Below are 17798 nucleotides of genomic sequence, written 5' to 3' on the forward strand. Positions count from 1 at the left end.
CAACATCCACTAAAGTTCTTAAAGCTTCAAAAAAAAGGCCAAAGGTCAATTCTACGAGGGACACACAGATTTACATTTTTTCTAAATGCCTTTTGTTTGATCTTAGTGTGTAGTTTAGTTAGTTTGTTTATTAGACTTGACTTGTCTTTGATTTGATTTGAAATGGTTTATTTCAAGCAATCAAAGCAAGAATAATGCCCAAAACAATACATTCAGCATTCATACATTCATACAAAGACGTGTCAACATCAAATCAAATCAAAGATTGCTTGAAAGGGAATGGAAGGAAGTGAACATATAGAATCCCACCCCTGACTCGTCTTGCGACTTACCGCCGTACAGAGTGACGTCTTTTTTCTGAGTCTCACTCCAAGCTTCTATGAGAGGTTTGCAGGCGTGTGGGCACAAAAAAGCAAATAACCTCTCTGTGTCTGTGTCTGTATGCAAACAATAAAGCTCCAATCCAGCTGGTATTTCAATCCTCTTAATCTGTTCTACCTCAGCTGTATACAGTCACACTTACACAAATCCAAGCATGACGCACAGAAAGACCTTCACCTGAATACAACATACTGCCCAAAAACAGGATGGATGCATGTTGCCCAATTCTACCAGTGCTCAGCTGTGGAGGAGTGGCTAACAGCGCCCTCTACTGGTCAAGGCATCAGTAACTACAATATAACTTCTTCCTCCAGGAAAGGTAGACAAAAAAGGCCGCAGAAGACTGAGGGGAATGGGACGATCATCTGTGCAATATTACAGAACTCCATCCATCTTCCTATGTATACTCTGTACATGTTGACATTTTTTATATTACACTTTTGGTGGATTTTGTTTTTTTTGCACTGTGATGAGGACTGCTTCAATATCATTGTCCAAGTGGACAGTGACAATAAAGGCATATCTTATCTTCTTAGCACGCCATTTTGTGTTTTCATGATCCTAATGAGGAAATGCACCATCATGCACCTTCTGAGAGTCTCTGTTCTGAAAATTAAGGAGAGAGAAAGAGCAAGAACTCAAACCAAATGTCAAGCTTTTTCTTTTATACTTGCAGCTAAAAACACCCAACTGTATTCATTCCATCAGGTGTCTGTAAGAATACCATGATGTCATCTAGTGGAACGATTTATGATCAAAGTTGGATAACAGTATTACAGAACTCGTCTTATCCATGACATTTTTTAATCACCAGAATTTACAGCTAAATAAAAGTTTTCATCAAATTCTGCGTTTTCTTCTGAAAAACCACCCCAGACTGAATGTCTGCGGCAAATCTGGTGAAGAGTGGTGGATTAGAGTCCAGTCCTTCCAGGACCTTCTCTGGTGCTGACCGCGTTTTCAAACACACAAAGCTTTAATGCTTTTGCCTTTAAGGATTTTATAGAAAGAAGTAGAAACTCGGACCGACCCAACCAATCACAGCTTACTGTCATTGTCTGGACCTACCGTTCCTTTGGTGTTGTGCTTCTTTGGTTTTTGAAATTTTCCTCAAAATACATAAACTAGTGCTGTTATTGGATTAACAGTTTTAATTTTTTTAATAAAGTGAAATTACAAGTATAACATACTGTGATACTTTCAAATAAAGACTAATTAACTACAATAATACTTAGAGATTGCATCGTTAAACCTGTGTAATGACACTCCGGTCCGGTAGGGGGCAGCAGCGAACCAAACACACGTCTGACAGCCAGCGGCAGCATGGAGACCGTGCGGGTGTTGGAGCTGTACAGCGGCATAGGAGGGATGCATTACGCTTTGAAAGGTGAGTCCTGACCCGGACGGTCCTGGCAGGTTCCGAGCGGCGCTGCTATGATGTTCGGAAACTGTGCAGATTCTTTGAAATCGCAGTTTGTAACATCATCACCTGTTTCTCATGCAAGTAATGGAGAGTGGGAACAGGGCGCGTGCTGTGATCATGTTGCCTTCCGTGACGTCAAATCAACGTGCAGTCGGAGTTGTTTGCCGTACATGACAATATTATGGTGGACCGGAAGTCGCCGTTTGTGGACTTCCTGCCTCAACGTGAGCCTCCTGCCCGTATTTGTAGCTCACGAGCCTCCTGCAGAGTCAAGGTTTCCTCTCAAAGCCTCTGGTGAAGTGCACCAAACCCCCAGCTCGTCTGTTCACTGACAAGCAGCCAAGAGGGAGTTTATTCTCTGAACCAGGACAGCAGGGCTCTCTAAAGGCTCCATTCAGGGTTTCCCAGAGAGCAGAAGGAAGGGTTGCTGGGTGTTTAGTGTTCACAGAACAAAGTGATGCATGGATGGGTCTTCAGAGCTGATGAGGTTTCTGTTCTTCCTCCAGAGAGTGGGGTTCCTGCTGAGGTGGTGGCTGCTGTTGACATCAACACCATGGCCAACCAGATCTACAAGCACAACTTCCCTGACACGCCGCTCTGGAACAAGTCCATTGAGGTTTGGACTCCAGGCTTACATCCTCAGTATAGAGCCCCAAACTGGTCATTATTAATATATATATATATATATATATATATATATATATATATATATATATATATATATATATATATATATATATATATATATATATATATATATATATATATAACCTTGTGCAATCACACACACTCATAAAAATATATTTAAAAAAACAGGATATTGTGAAAAACCTTCACACAGATTTTAAATGAGCCATTATATTATGAAATATGTGATTTTGCTTTAAAAACCTGTTCATTATTTTAGACAATATTCATTTAAATTATGTTGAATATTATAATAGTTCTATGGATTTATTCAGAAACTCTGATTTCAAAATCAGTATTTTCCAAAGTAGCTTTGTTTTTATTTCACATTTCTGTTTTTCAGAATGATTTATTTATTTCATAATGAGCTTTTTCAGCAGAATGAGTCTGTCTGTCAATCAGTGAAAGTGGGTGGGATCTAAATGCACATTTGCTGATCCCTGGAAATCTACTCGTATCTCTAGATATCCACTCTGTGGTGTGCCAGTTAGAAAGATGACATATTTAGGGGACATCTGCACGGCTTTGCTGACATTAGCTGATCAAGTAGAGACAATCTGTCGACAGACGGTGACATTTTTGAAATGCTCAGCTTGATAATTGCTCCGTTTTTGCTAGTTGAGAGCAACCCGGGTTTGTGTGGACCCCACCACGGAGGAGCTCCCTTTAAGCGTCGGTCGTCCACGTCTTGAAGTTCCCGTTCAAACACTCTTGACTCTCATTCACTGTGCCGTGTTGCCAGGTAGTGTCCCAGATTTCCAGCCCAAAAGTCGTCTAAACGTTATGGGTGCTTTTCCTGTATTTGACACGTACAAAAGGCACAACGTGTTTCAGGGCGCGGACACGTTAACACATACGGGTAAAAAAAAAGTCATACTAGTTTGTGTTTAAAAAAGGCAGCGGGAGCCAAACAAAATTGGTTGTGATTGATTTTTTTCATTCATCAATCAGCATCCAGAAATCCATCAAAGTCATGGGACAGGTTTTCCCTGCAGTGCTCAGTTTACAGATGCGTTCACCCTCCAGACCTGCAGAAACCCTGAATCTCCTCATGACCTCTGTGTTGTCAGTGAGTTGCCAACAAAAACCAAATGAGTGGGAGTAATAATAGAGTTTCTTCTGTGTCAGACCATTATCAGAGTTCGACAGAAACCATAGAGAGACTGAAGATATTTCTTTTAAAAAAAAAAGAGCTCTTCCCGTCAGACAAACCGTCTCTCAGGGATGTCTCACAGCAAATCACCCAACGACTCTTCAAAAAAGATTAGAAGCTTCTTTTCTTTAAACCCATGAAGAAAACTGTGTTAGTTGTGTTGCTTCTATCATCAGTCAGGTGGGCTACTAACGATAGACATTCGTAGGGCCTAACCCTGGAGGACTTTGCTGGCCTGTCTGTTGACATGGTGATGATGAGCCCGCCCTGCCAGCCTTTCACCAGGTGAGTGTTAGCTGCTTCTATACAGTCTTCCTCTAGTGTTCCCCTCTTTTTTACACCTCTTCAAACTGAAATCCTGTTTTTTAATAACCTTTGTGCTGTCTTGTGGGGTCCAGATGACCCCACTGCCTTGGAGGCACTTTAACACCTAGACCCACCAGACAGTGCTCTGAACCTTTTTTCTTCAATGATTTGTGATCTTCACTGGTGTCCATGGATTACATGAAATCTTTCCACCTTCATCCACCTTTGTCATGGTAGGGAGAACACGTCAATGTAGCACAAGGGTTAATTGTAGACGGAGGAGTGTCTGCAGTTTCTGTTGCTGCCTGTAGCTGGCAGCAGGGTTGTTGAAATGCTCTGCATGATAAGTTTTTCAAGGAATTTCAGAGAATGTTGCTCCAAAGGATGAAGAGAAGTTCCCCTACCCTCAAAGATCTGATGATGATGATGGCAGCAAAGGCAACTCTATATACCTAGAGCTTCAAAGTTCAATGGAGAGCTCAAAATCAGAAGATTAAAATACAAATCCACCCAGGAAAAAACATTCCCCCAAAGGAAAAAAGGGTTTGAGCCGAAAGAGATTCTTCTACTGACAGCAGATGTTGCCACTATGCTGTCATTGCAGAAACAGTTGACAGTGTTGTCCACAACACCGTGAAGAAACACACCGGCATAAACAGAGGTACAGCTTTCATGAAGGAAACAGTTGTAGAAATCCAAGAACCCTGAGGAGCTGTTGACATAAACGAGGCTGAATTCATTAAAGCGCTGGGTCAGTACTGCCCCCTTTGGCGCTGGATGACCTCTGCTACCGATGAGCAGAAACTGAAGGTGGGTGTGACTGTGAGGAACGTGTGTGCGGGTCTATACCAGCGCACAGCAGCAGTCTGTCTGATGTTTTACAGCGCTGAGCGTTACCTCCCCACCTCTGCTGTAGGACTGTCATGACAGGATGGTAGAGAAGCAGCGTGCACCCTACTTCCATCTTTATGAAGTTCCTAAAACTGCAGCTGTGCACACCTATGACACTGAATTCTCTGCAGGATCGGACTGCAGGGGGATGTCAGCGATCCCAGAACCAAGAGCTTTCTCCACATCCTACATCTTCTGCCCAGGTATTTGGAATTAGATCCGTTTGTTTTTTCATGCTTCTGAGCAGCTCTTCAGATAAAATAATATTTTCTTTCTCATCTTTGTCTCTTGAGACTCGTGGAAACGATCAAGGCCTCCAGACTTTTGTAGGAAGTCTGGAGTTCTACACACTTGCATGAAAACAGAGCGTAGAAACCCCTGAACAAACGAGTTTGCAGTTGGGTCCGAATATTTGGAAGGTCAGAAGTAGTGGGGCCTTCTACAGTAATGAGGTGACCATAGGAGACAGAGTAATGGGGAGAATGTAAATGTGTGGACATGTTTGGTAACAAGAAGATCATGTTTGAGCTGCAGGACAGTGTGGTCCAACCCTGAAGGGTGAAAGAGGTGCTGACAGGCGGAGAAACTTTCTTTGGGTGACGTGTGGTTAGCATGTCTGCTGTATCTTGATTAAATGTCAAGAAAGTGCATGTTATCTGGCTCTTTACTTCAAGGAGGCAGTTGGGAGAGAGCCGTCTGTATTCTGTGGAAATGTAGTTCATTTATGCTACAATATGTGATGTTTTAAACAAATGTGATCAAAGCAAAAACTATACTAAAAAAATATAGGACCCCCAGGACAGCACCCTGACGTGTCCCTGCGGTTCATGAAGGAGGATCTGTGTCTCAGTGAACTAAGTAGAAATCATTTAAATCAAGCAACAGGTGCATACATGATGCTAATGATCTTTCCTACTGGCTGGTGTCTGAGCTGGTTTGAAGGAAGCTCTCAGGTTTAGAAAGATGGCCAGAGGAGCAGAACCAGCTGTCGGTAGGAGATCATTACTACTTTACTAAAAGGTGGTATCAGTACAGTGATCTGGGAAGGAACCAGAACCACGGCAGAAGAACATGACTGCATGGAAAATGGGTGTGGAGATGAGAAGCAGAATTCTCTAAATATCTTTGAAGGGAACAGAAGGCTGGATAGAGCAGGTCTTTGGGTTCTGACCCAGCGCTGGAGTTGCCAGGAAAGTACTGTATCTTCCTCCCATCATGTTGATGTGTTTGCAGGCTGCACAGGCCACCTCGCTTTATTCTGCTGGAGAACGTGAAGGGCTTCGAGACATCCGCTGCCAGGTAGTGATGACACATCCAGAGCTCTTCTAGAAGCTTCCAGGTCACCTGGATTCTATGGAAACAGGTTTATTCTTTCTCAATAGGCTGAAACTGACAACTTTTAAGATAATGAATCTGTAATTTGGGGGTAATTTAGCCATGTTACTCTGGAAGTATAGAAGTATCTTTCTGCTGGATCTGTCCGTGTTAAAGTCACCTAGATTTAGTCCCAACACCTGCGTAAACATTATCCTGAAAACGTTTAACATCTTTTTGTATCTAACTTGTTTTTTTCATCCATCTTCACGTCAGAGATCGACTGATAAACACTCTGACCGAGTGTGGATACGTTTTCCAAGAGATTATGGCCTCTCCCACAAGTGTAAGAAAAAGTTTCACTTCATCCATCTGAAGCATTGACTGTATCAGACAACTGGACCGAGTAAACCCCCCTCCCCCCTCCCGTTCCAAACAGGAAGTACTCTCTGGCTTCGAGAAACCAAAATCCCATAGACTTTTACAGAGAAATAAATAGCTGTTACTCAGTCACTCCATGGCCCCCCCACTGAACGTTCAAGACGTTTGATTGACAGGTTCTCCCGGGACAGCTTTTAAGTGGTGGAGGCGTGGCCATCCAACAAGTTTACCCTTGGTTGGTGAGAGTGATTGCTATAGAAACGATGACTCGGACCAAGTCGGCCCACTCACCATTTATTAAACGTTGTCTGGTTCCAACATGGCGGGGTCCATGTCGCGAAAAAGATGGTGACTGAATTGACTTCATTTGGTTGGATCTAAAAATAAGTGGTTTTCTGTGGGTGATGTCACTCTCGCTCCGTCCAGTTATCTTTTGTAGTCAAGGATCGGAAGCAATGAGTTGGATTATTTGGAGAAAGATGTCAGGTATATTTATGTCCCTGTTTATTTTGATCGTTTTCAGGTTGGAATCCCAAATTCTAGACTACGATACTTTCTGATTGCTCGTCGTTCAGCAGAAAACATGAACATCCATACGGGTTCAAAGGTGAGTGCAGCTTTATTGATGGGAGGCTTGTTGGTGTTGAGCTCAACCCAAAGCGGCTTTTTTACCATTTGGAAAATCTGCATGTTTTTTGTCCGACACATGAAAAGAAGATACTGCATCCCAGAAAATCAAAGATTGACGTGTGGGGAAACATCTGCTAAAATCTATTATTCAAAGTTTCATTGCTGTTTCCCTCAGAAAATGTGATGTTTTTAATATAAACTTTTAAGAAAAACTTCTGTGAATTTGGAAATACAACCATTCATATTTTAGTTAAGAAAAAAGAACTATATTCATTTTAGTCAATAGTTATAGCAAACAAAGGTTTCTGAATGCAATTATGACTTCTAAATCCTACTTGAGGGCGGCCCTGTGGTGCAGTGGTTAGAGCCTTCGCCTTCAGTCAAAAAGGTTGGAATCCCAGCTGGGTCCTCTCTGCCTGGAGCTTGCATATTCTCCTTGTGGGTTGATTCATTATTCTAAATTGTCCCTAGGTGTGATTGTGAGAGTGTGTGTGATTGTGCGACCTGTCCGCCATGGACCCCACCTTTCCCCAACAGTAGCTAGGTTTGCCTCTTGCTGCCCCGTGACCTCGAAAGGGACACAGCAGGTGAAGAAAGTGGAAGGATGGTCATAGAAACACAAATGGAATCTAATTGTGAAGTTGCTAGGCGAAGAAGTCTCGGCAGTGAAATCCAGCCCTGCAGGTGGAAGGCAGTTTGACCAAACAGGAACCATGAACCATCTCATGAATTCGACAAAGAAATCACTTTAAATGAAATGGAAGAGTCATCATCGTAGAACCACCTCAACTGTCAGAGAAAGAATGTTTAAAAAAAAGAATCCAGTGAGATTAAGATCAACTCTATTAATCCCTGCAGGGAAATGAAGTTGTAGTAGCAGCAGCATATTTCAAGCACAATTAAATAATAAACTATACAGGGAAGGCAAGGCAAGGCAAGGCAAGTTTATTTGTATAGCACAATTCGTACACAAAGTAATTCAAGGTGCTTCACAAAACAGAAAATGCATTAAAATCACAATACATCATAGAAATAATCAACGTAAAATTTACTTTAAAAGAAAAGAAAAAAAAATAATAATATTGAAAATTGATTTAAAAATAAAGGAAGGAAAGGAAAGAAAAGTGCAGATAGGACCTTTCAGTCATATACACGGCTAAACCCTTACATACATGTACACACGCAGCAGCAGACAAATGAACACGAATACCCAGTTAAAATATCTGAAAGCTTGCAGTGCACCTGAGATGATGCATTAATGTGAGTCTGTGAGCACAGCTCTGACAGTGTGATGGTGGACGGCAGGAATGACTTCCTGTGCCGTTGCTTGGAGTAGCGGCCTCTGAGTCTGCTGCTGAAGTTGCTTCTCAGTTTGTCCACAGCTTTTTAGAAGGGGGGAGGGACCGTCCATGATGGTCAGAGGTCTAGCCAGCATTCTGTCTCTTGTCACCTCCTCCAGGTTGTAATGTTTCAATGAGTTTGTCCGGTCTGTTGGCATCCTTTGGTTTGATGCCAGCACACCACAGCGAAGAATATGGTGCTCACCACGACAGACTGGTATTTCTCAAACAACTTTAAAGAATTTATTTGTATAAAGGTGCAGAAAAGAAGTAATTGCTCAATAACAAATACAAATCAATGATAGAGGTCAAATGTTTCCTGTAGGTTTCTACACTGTAGCTGTGGTTTTGGTCCATTCTTCCAAGCAGATCTTCTCAAAAGTTGGATTGTTTTGGGGCAACATGGACTTTCAACTCCTTCCACAGATTCCCTTTTGGATTGAGTTCCAGAGCCTATGTAGACCACTCCAGAGCTTTGAAATACTTTTTACGTTGCCCCTCTTTCATTGCCTGGTCTGGGTGATGTGTTTGGGATCGTTGTCTTGCTGGAAGGCCCAGCCATGCTCTCACTGATGGAAGAAAGCTTTTGCCCAAAATCCCTGGAATGCAGCTCAACGTTTCTCTAAAAATGACCAGTGGTGTTTATTCCAGAGGGGCAGCTGTGGACTCATGCGACCACATGACCTTCTCCCAGTCCTCCTCTGGATCATCCAGATGGACTCTGGAGAACTTAAGACAGACCTGTACATATACTGGCTGTTATACAAGTAAGAAGTGGAAGATATAAGAGCTTCAAAAAAAAAGAAGTAACCGGTCTGTGAGGGAAAGATGTCCCGCTTGTTTGTAGGAGCTAAATTGAAGTCTATGTATAAAGAACATTATAGACGACTCTCATATATTTCTGGTACAAAAGCAGGATTGATGGAGGTCTGAATGAAAGCCACCCCTTCCTTTTGCATGGGACCATTACTGTGATGTAGCTAAAAGTTTTAGATGATAACTGATTCAACAGTTTACCTTTTTTTACTGCCGTCACAGCCGCAGAAACTTCATGCGGATCTTGAGTTGTAGGGTGTATTCAGACTGGACACATTTGGTCCACTTAACCCTTGTGCTATCCTAGGCACTTTAACGTTGGTAGTTGGGTCATCTAGACCCACTAGACAGTGCTCTGAACCTTTTTTCTTCAATGATTTGTGATCTTCACTGGTGTCCATGGATTACATGAAATCTTTCCACCTTTATCCACCTTTGTCATGGTAGGGAGAACACCTCAATGGAAGGGGGGGGTCATCTAAGATAGCACAAGGGTTAGAGTGAACCAGAGTTCGTTGTCCCCGATAATACAAAACACATTTTCAGTCTGAAAAAACCCAAATGGACCGTCGTCCGGGACCAGGAAGCGCTTTAGGACCCATCTTTGGAGGTGGTCTCGGTTTGTCTCCAATTGGTTCTCTCTGAGATTCCTCAGTCTGAATACAATCCATTCCCGCAGCTGAACGACTGAACCAAAACGACCACCGTAGCCGGTGGTCACGTGTTGTAAACAGAAGCCACGGACAAATGTAAAGCAACGATTGTCGTGTTACCAAACACAATAAAAGGGACCAACTGTTTACTTGTTAGAACACCTGAGAACTCTTCGTCTGCGTCTCGTTACGCAGCACACGCCCCACAGGCGCTGCTATGACGTCATCTTAAAATATACCTTGTAGTTTCATTAACAGAATTTTCTTAAAACAATGCGGTACACCACAACGATGAGACACAGCAACTCTGTGATAAGTGGTCGGATGAATTCATTTTCATTAAAAATGCCTTTTAACGTGACACACATTGCTTCTCACTGTTTTCCCCACAATCTATATGTCATAACCACTGAGCAGCGTACCTTCTCAGCTGTCTTCTTGCCAGTAAACGCCTTGCAGCACTGGACCTAAAAAGCAAATAAAAAATGTTGACACAGACGTGCTTCTTCTCACAAAAAGTGCAGGACTTCCAACATTTCTGCCTAATTTCTGCATGTTAGGTGTGGGACGTGTGTGCACAGCCAGCTGAGGACGACTTGGCCTTGGTGTCAAAGGCAGCCTGTTCTGGTACCACTCCACCAGAGGAGAAGGCGAGCCATGGGCTGGTTCTGTATAAACTGGAGACGGAGATGCAGCTTCAGAGGAAGACGACTCAGAACAGCAATCCAGACGTGAAGCAGATACAAGACTTTTTGGAAGCGGGCTCTCAGGTGAATGTGGAGGAGTACTTACTTCCTCCTAAAACGTTACTGAGGTACAGTCTGCTGTTGGACATCGTTCAGCCCACATCCAGACGTTCTGTCTGCTTCACTAAAGGGTGAGTTTCTCACTAAATATGCACCCAGGTTTATTTTGTCTGATTTTTATCCATTTGATATTTCAGTATTTTGATTATTAAGAGACTTTTTCTGTTGTCAAACTATTTGACTATTTGACTGCAGAAGCCAGATGATGACAGTCGTCAAAGGCAGGTGCGTCCGAGCAGGGTTGGACAAAAAAAAGCAGGACAGTGTTGCTCAAAGACCAGGGCTTCATTTGTGTAGGACCGTCCATACATGAATAGAAAGCTCAGTACGAAAGGGCCTTAATGTGGCGCTCAACCATGTGACTATGTTCAGAGACAAACCAGTCTTATTGCTCTTCCCTTCAGGATGTCTAACCATGGATAGAAGTGTCACCTCCCACCTTTATGCACAGATTAAAGGCTGAGTTCTCTGATCAGCTGATAGCCGCTGGGTTGCTCGGTTGGTAAGGCTACAATGCAGGAATCCAGGGTTCGATTCCCGGAGGGGGATAAACAATGGTACTGGGTCAATTACCATATCAATGGCAGGCAATGAACATCACCCAGTGAGGGTCCTTAGGCAAGACCCTTAACGCTACTGCCTCCCGTTAGTCTGCAGCTCACCGCTCCCCCCCAGGGGATGGGTCAAAATGCAGAGAAGAATTTCCCCATTGTGGGATCAATAAAGTATCAATTATTATTATTATAGCCAGCCTATTTTTATTTCTGGGGGTTTATTTTTGCTCTCATTTCATTTTACAGTAATAAAATATTTGGACGTGATTTTAAGTTGCCGTCCCTGAAGGCAGCATGAATGACAGCAGGCCTTTAACTTGCCTTCCTCGTTACGCCACGCCGTTCACCGTGTGCTCTGTCCGTAGATATGGGAGATACGTGGAGGGAACAGGCTCAGTGCTGCAGGGCTGCATGGACACTGAGGTAAGTCTGTCAGTACAACGCTCCACGTCCCAATCCAGAACGTACGCCACAACAGCTGCTGAGGGCGGTTTGTGTGGACATTTCACACACTGCTTGGCATGGGGAATGAAAACTGTGCCTTGTTTATCCAGTGGGTGTGTTTATTTGTAACCTGCTTACCTGATTTCCTTGGGCACATTCACTCTGGCAGATTTGATTCGCTTGTCCAGTCAGATTTGATGGTGTCATGGTGGATGTAAAATTGCCCCCAAAGTGCAAACATTCGTCATTGAACTCATGGAAGTCAGGAGCTCACACATCGCCTTTGAAAAAATGTACGTCATCAGTCACAAACGAGATGTTCCTCAAATACAACACATGAGGACAAAACCCTGTTTGAGTCATTAAATGCAAAGCAGAGTAAGAGGGAGGAGAACCAGGATTCATCAGGAAACTGAGGTCATGAAGATGTGTGTTGGACAGATGTGTGTTGGACAGATGTGTGTTGGACAGATGTGTGTTGGACAGATGTGTGTTGGACAGATGTGTGTTGGACAGATGTGTGTTGGACAGATGAGTGTTGGACAGATGTGTGTTGGACAGATGTGTGTTGGGCAGATGTGTGTTGGACAGATGAGTGTTGGACAGATGTGTGTTGGGCAGATGAGTGTTGGACAGATGTGTGTTGGACAGATGAGTGTTGGACAGATGTGTGTTGGACAGATGAGTGTTGGGCAGATGAGTGTTGGACAGATGAGTGTTGGGCAGATGAGTGTTGGACAGATGAGTGTTGGACAGATGAGTGTTGGACAGATGTGTGTTGGACAGATGAGTGTTGGACAGATGAGTGTTGGACAGATGAGTGTTGGACAGATGAGTGTTGGACAGATGAGTGTTGGACAGATGTGTGTTGGACAGATGAGTGTTGGACAGATGTGTGTTGGACAGATGAGTGTTGGGCAGATGAGTGTTGGACAGATGAGTGTTGGGCAGATGAGTGTTGGACAGATGAGTGTTGGGCAGATGAGTGTTGGACAGATGAGTGTTGGACAGATGAGTGTTGGACAGATGAGTGTTGGACAGATGTGTGTTGGACAGATGAGTGTTGGAAAGATGTGTGTTGGACAGATGAGTGTTGGGCAGATGAGTGTTGGACAGATGAGTGTTGGACAGATGAGTGTTGGGCAGATGAGTGTTGGGCAGATGAGTGTTGGGCAGATGAGTGTTGGACAGATGAGTGTTGGACAGATGTGTGTTGGACAGATGTGTGTTGGACAGATGAGTGTTGGACAGATGAGTGTTGGACAGATGTGTGTTGGACAGATGTGTGTTGGACAGATGAGTGTTGGGCAGATGAGTGTTGGGCAGATGAGTGTTGGGCAGATGAGTGTTGGGCAGATGAGTGTTGGACAGATGTGTGTTGGACAGATGAGTGTTGGACAGATGTGTGTTGGACAGATGAGTGTTGGGCAGATGAGTGTTGGACAGATGAGTGTTGGGCAGATGAGTGTTGGACAGATGAGTGTTGGGCAGATGAGTGTTGGACAGATGAGTGTTGGGCAGATGAGTGTTGGGCAGATGAGTGTTGGACAGATGAGTGTTGGACAGATGAGTGTTGGGCAGATGAGTGTTGGACAGATGTGTGTTGGACAGATGAGTGTTGGACAGATGTGTGTCGGACAGATGAGTGTCGGGCAGATGAGTGTCGGGCAGATGAGTGTCGGGCAGATGAGTGTCGGGCAGATGAGTGTCGGGCAGATGAGTGTCGGGCAGATGAGTGTCGGGCAGATGTGTGTCGGGCAGATGTGTGTCGGACAGATGTGTGTCGGACAGATGAGTGTCGGGCAGATGAGTGTCGGGCAGATGAGTGTCGGACAGATGTGTGTCGGACAGATGTGTGTCGGACAGATGAGTGTCGGGCAGATGAGTGTCGGGCAGATGAGTGTCGGACAGATGTGTGTCGGACAGATGAGTGTCGGACAGATGAGTGTCGGGCAGATGAGTGTCGGACAGATGAGTGTCGGACAGATGAGTGTTGGACAGATGTGTGTTGGACAGATGAGTGTTGGTGTTTTTGTCTGTAAGTGATTTTCAAATCAAATAAAGGTTCAATTTGTTGCTTTCCAGGTCCAGAGTGTTTTCACAGACCTGGAGCTGCTCTCTGAGGAAGATCGACTCCAGCGGCTGATGAGTCTCCGACTCCGTTATTTCACTCCCAGAGAAGTGGCCAACCTCATGTGCTTTCCTCCCTGCTTCTGTAAGAGCAACAGTTGAACCAAACAACAATCAGACTAAGGCTGCATACTGTCTGCTGGAGGGACTTCTTAGTGATGCGTCGGTTCAACACCCATCCTCGATCAAAAATCAGAACAAAATCCAAAAGTATTTTAACTTTTTACTTTGATATTTGGTTATAGAATATGCTTTTGGAGAAGGACAGAGGAGGTCAGAGGTTCTGCATGGTGTCTTTGTAGATCCAGAGAGAGGGGCTGTAGTTTGGATGAGGAAGTCTGGAGCAGCAGAGAAGAACGTTGGAGTTGATCAGGACATGGAGGAGAGCTGGAAGACAGAGATGTTCAGTAGGTCTGACAGAGGAGGTGGAGGTGGAGGTGGGACTGGACCAACCATCAGCTTTGACCTCCTTCTTGTGTCTGAACTCAGTAGAGGTGAAGAGGCGTCTGCAAGCAGGCTGGAACAGGTGGAGGAAGGTTTCAGGTGTGATGTGTGACCAAAGAGTGTCATGAGGAATGAAAGGACTGTGGTGAGGAATGAGCAGCCCTGCTCTAAACCAACATGGCTGCTCATTCCTGGTCCAGGTCTATCACCCTGACTGTTTCCAGATCTCCAAGCCCAACTTGCTGCCAATTAGCTCAATCAGAAACCTCCACATTTTGATTGAATGAACACACCTCCTGGACCGTGTGTTTATTCAACCAGCAGCAAGCAGTGCAGAAAGAGTTGGTAGATCTTGACCAGGAATGAGCAGTCCTGGTTTAGAGATGGATCAGGAATGAATCCGTCTGAGGAACAGATCATGTAGATGTTCTGGAGATCAATGCAGGGAAGCAGATGGAGACGTTTGGACACGTTGAAGCAGAGAGGACGGAGAAAAGAAAAATGGAAGTGGATGATTTGCTGCGGCATCCCCTAACACTTATGCTATCTTAGGCACTTTAACATTGGGAGTTGGGTCATCTAGAGCAGTGTTTTTCAACCTTTTTTGAGCCACGGCACACTTTAACCTTGACAAAAATCCCGCGGCACACCAGCATCCAAAAAAATAGATAAATAAAAAAAAAAGAAAAAGCTCAGTCTGTATTGATCTACAGCCGCTCTGCAATCTCACATGCATTTTTGTGATAATTGTTGCAGAAAACGCTGGAAGCTGCAGCTGTTTTTTCTAAAAGATGTATTAAAAATTCAGTCAAAAGATTCAAAAACTGTTTGATGTGTGTTCGTTGTTTTATGACGTTAAGAGGAGAGACTCATTGTGCGCTAAGACAGTCACTTTACTGCATCATGGGAGATGTAGTGCCCGTAATCCGCCGACCGCAGAAAGACCAGCGTCTTTGAGCTTCATGGTTTTGTTCACTTGTTCCAGTCTGACACCGGATTCTGTGGAAAGCTACACCGCTAAAGACGGGCTTTAGTTGGTATTTTTGTTAGAACAGAGAAACTTTTTTGCGCTAAATCGAAACAAGGAAGTGAATACTTTAAGCACTTCTGATTGGTCAGACTGATGACATGTGATTAAGCCTTCAAGAATGATTGGTGGAGACAGTTAAAGGGGCGGGACTTTTCCTTACACAGTTATAGCTGCAGCTAAATCGTGGTATCCCGTTATTCTTATCAAAATGTCTTTAATAGAATTAAATAAACACAAAGAAATTAATTTTATGATATTTCATATTCTTAACTTCTCAGTGTTTTATCAGGGCCTGTTTGGATGAACAAAGAGCTGATTTCCTGGAGATGGTAATTGCTTTTAGATCAGTTAATGAGGGCAATTTCTCACGGCACACTTGACCATCTCCCACGGCACACTAGTGTGCCGCGGCACACTGGTTGAAAAACACTGATCTAGACCCACTAGACAGTGCTCTGAACCTTTTTTCTTCAATGATTTGTGATCTTCACTGGTGTCCATGGATTACATGAAGTCTTTCCACCTTTATCCACCTTTGTCATGTTAGGGAGAAGACGTCAATGGAAGGGTGGGGTCATCTGGACCCCATAGGATAGCACAAGGGTTATAGGAAACAAAAAGACAAAGAAGTTGTCTTCAGTTTAAAGAGATTAGTCACAAAATAATCCATGTTTGCCCAAAACGTGTGAGTGTCTAAGTTCAGACATTAAAGAAGGATCAGGGACTACAAAACGCCATCAGCCTGTTTTCTAAAACTTAGCATAAGTTTGACTTTGACACATTATGAACACATAAAGCAGATTCTGCTTGATCAAAGAAGAATGTCTTTGATGACCAGCTAATGTGCTAAAAATGTCTGCCTGTTGAATCTCCTAACTCAATGTTTGTTGAACTACAGAAAGTTTGAGTCTGACTAGAATCTGACACTGGAGATCTGTCAAAAGTCAAAAGTACAACCTTCTATTTTACTGAGCAACACTAAAAACACCTGTGCCTGGTGAGCTTGTGTTTCTGCTGCTTTTACTTGATGCAGTATTTACATGGACTGTTAAAATTGCAGGTGATAAACTGCAGAGTTTACCAGTTTGCTTAAATGTTAATTGTTTGGCACAGTGAGGTGGACAAAAGCTCATTTTGTATCTGTGGCCTTAAAGTAAATGACGCTACTCCGCTTTGGCTGCATGCAGAAACTTTCATTGAACATGGAATTCTACGTTCACGCCGTGCTCCGAAACGACCACTTCCAATTAAAAATCTATGTAAACACACATATATGCATGTTTCAGGATTCCACGTTGGATACTCTCGCATTCACACGCCACTACGCAAGACTATTTTTGGGCTCTACCGGCAAAACGCACGGCAATTGAACATGCATCAAAAGTTAAACCAGTCAGGAACACGAAGTAGTGACGTGTGGGTGGAGTCCTTTTCAAAACACAGGCGTGGTAACCATTGAGTATTGATCCTAAAAGAAAAAATAATAAATGCAGTTTCTGGAATTCTATGACGCCAAGCCCTTCATATGTCAGAATAGACGTGTGAAAGTAAAGGCCCAGAGCAAGATTCCCCATATTACCTGTTTATAGAGGGTTAGCTCTAATATTAGCTAGCGTCTTAAGCGGTTAAGGTGAAAAGCCGCTGCCATCCATCTCCTCTGATCGGTTCCTCTCTCTATGGATGTGATTGCAGCATTTCCAGAGCACATCTCCACCATCCAGCGGTACCGCGTGTTGGGAAACAGTCTCAACGTTCTACTGGTGGCCAAGCTGGTGCAGTTGCTGTTTTCCATACAGCCAACTCACAGCTGTGAGAACTCAAGCAGTGCTGCTCCACAACCCCCAGAACCAAGGCCAGGCTCAGCTGTGGACACTTAAATGAATCAAAAGGACATCTTGTAGTGGTCCTCCTGTGAGCCTCATCCTGGCACAGTCCAGTGTGATACCATTGTTACAGGCCCTGCTGGCTCTATTGTTTGATGAACGATGAGGCTTCATAGTAGGACTCCAGCAATCCATCTTCATCATAAAGGATCTCATCATCACAGTCCTGGTACTCCTCACCTTCGTTTAGTCAATGAAAGCTTCAACTTGTGAAGGAATTTAAAAAGCCTTCCCGTCCCAGCGGGGCTCTGTTTCTCGTAAGCTGCTGTTTTGACTCCTCAAAGCCAAATGCTGCAATGTAAGTTGATGGGGAACATGAATGGAATGAATAGAAGAAATGAATTGATTTAATCCACCATGTAGTGATCTTTGATTTCTTTGGTATGGGCATCCAGTGTTCATGGAGAAAAACATGGTCCATACACAGAAGAAGACACTTTTGTTAAGTTTATCTCTTTTCTCCCTGACATTTAATTTCAAACTCGATTTGTACTTTTGTAAAACCACAATAAAAATGGAAAGAATGCTCTGA

The 17798-nt window shown here is 43.7% G+C and overlaps 1 protein-coding gene across 6 annotated transcripts; it reads left to right on the top strand.

Moving 5' to 3' along the window:
- Window positions 1–1624: 1624 nt before the first annotated feature.
- trdmt1 (tRNA aspartic acid methyltransferase 1) lies at window positions 1625–17798 on the top strand. Of its 6 annotated transcripts, none has more exons than XR_013652337.1 (14): window positions 1625–1768; window positions 2311–2420; window positions 3853–3929; window positions 4973–5044; window positions 6075–6140; window positions 6432–6501; window positions 7060–7143; window positions 10536–10852; window positions 10977–11006; window positions 11701–11758; window positions 13865–14119; window positions 14212–14316; window positions 14399–14452; window positions 17076–17213. XR_013652337.1 is itself a non-coding variant. In XM_078938786.1 (12 exons), the coding sequence occupies exons 1-12, from the start codon at window positions 1705–1707 to the stop codon at window positions 17258–17260; spliced, it is 1263 nt and encodes a 420-aa protein (XP_078794912.1). In that variant the 5' UTR covers window positions 1625–1704; the 3' UTR covers window positions 17261–17798. The 6 variants fall into 6 exon arrangements, 3 of the variants coding, with proteins under 3 accessions (XP_078794912.1, XP_004086901.1, XP_078794913.1); XR_013652336.1 differs by having other exon boundaries at window positions 14402–14452; XR_013652338.1 differs by lacking the exon at window positions 14399–14452 and having other exon boundaries at window positions 17076–17216.

This window comes from Oryzias latipes, chromosome 20 (assembly GCF_053564925.1).
Source record: "Oryzias latipes strain Hd-rR chromosome 20, Olatipes_Hd-rR_3.1".
NCBI lineage: Eukaryota > Metazoa > Chordata > Actinopteri > Beloniformes > Adrianichthyidae > Oryzias > Oryzias latipes.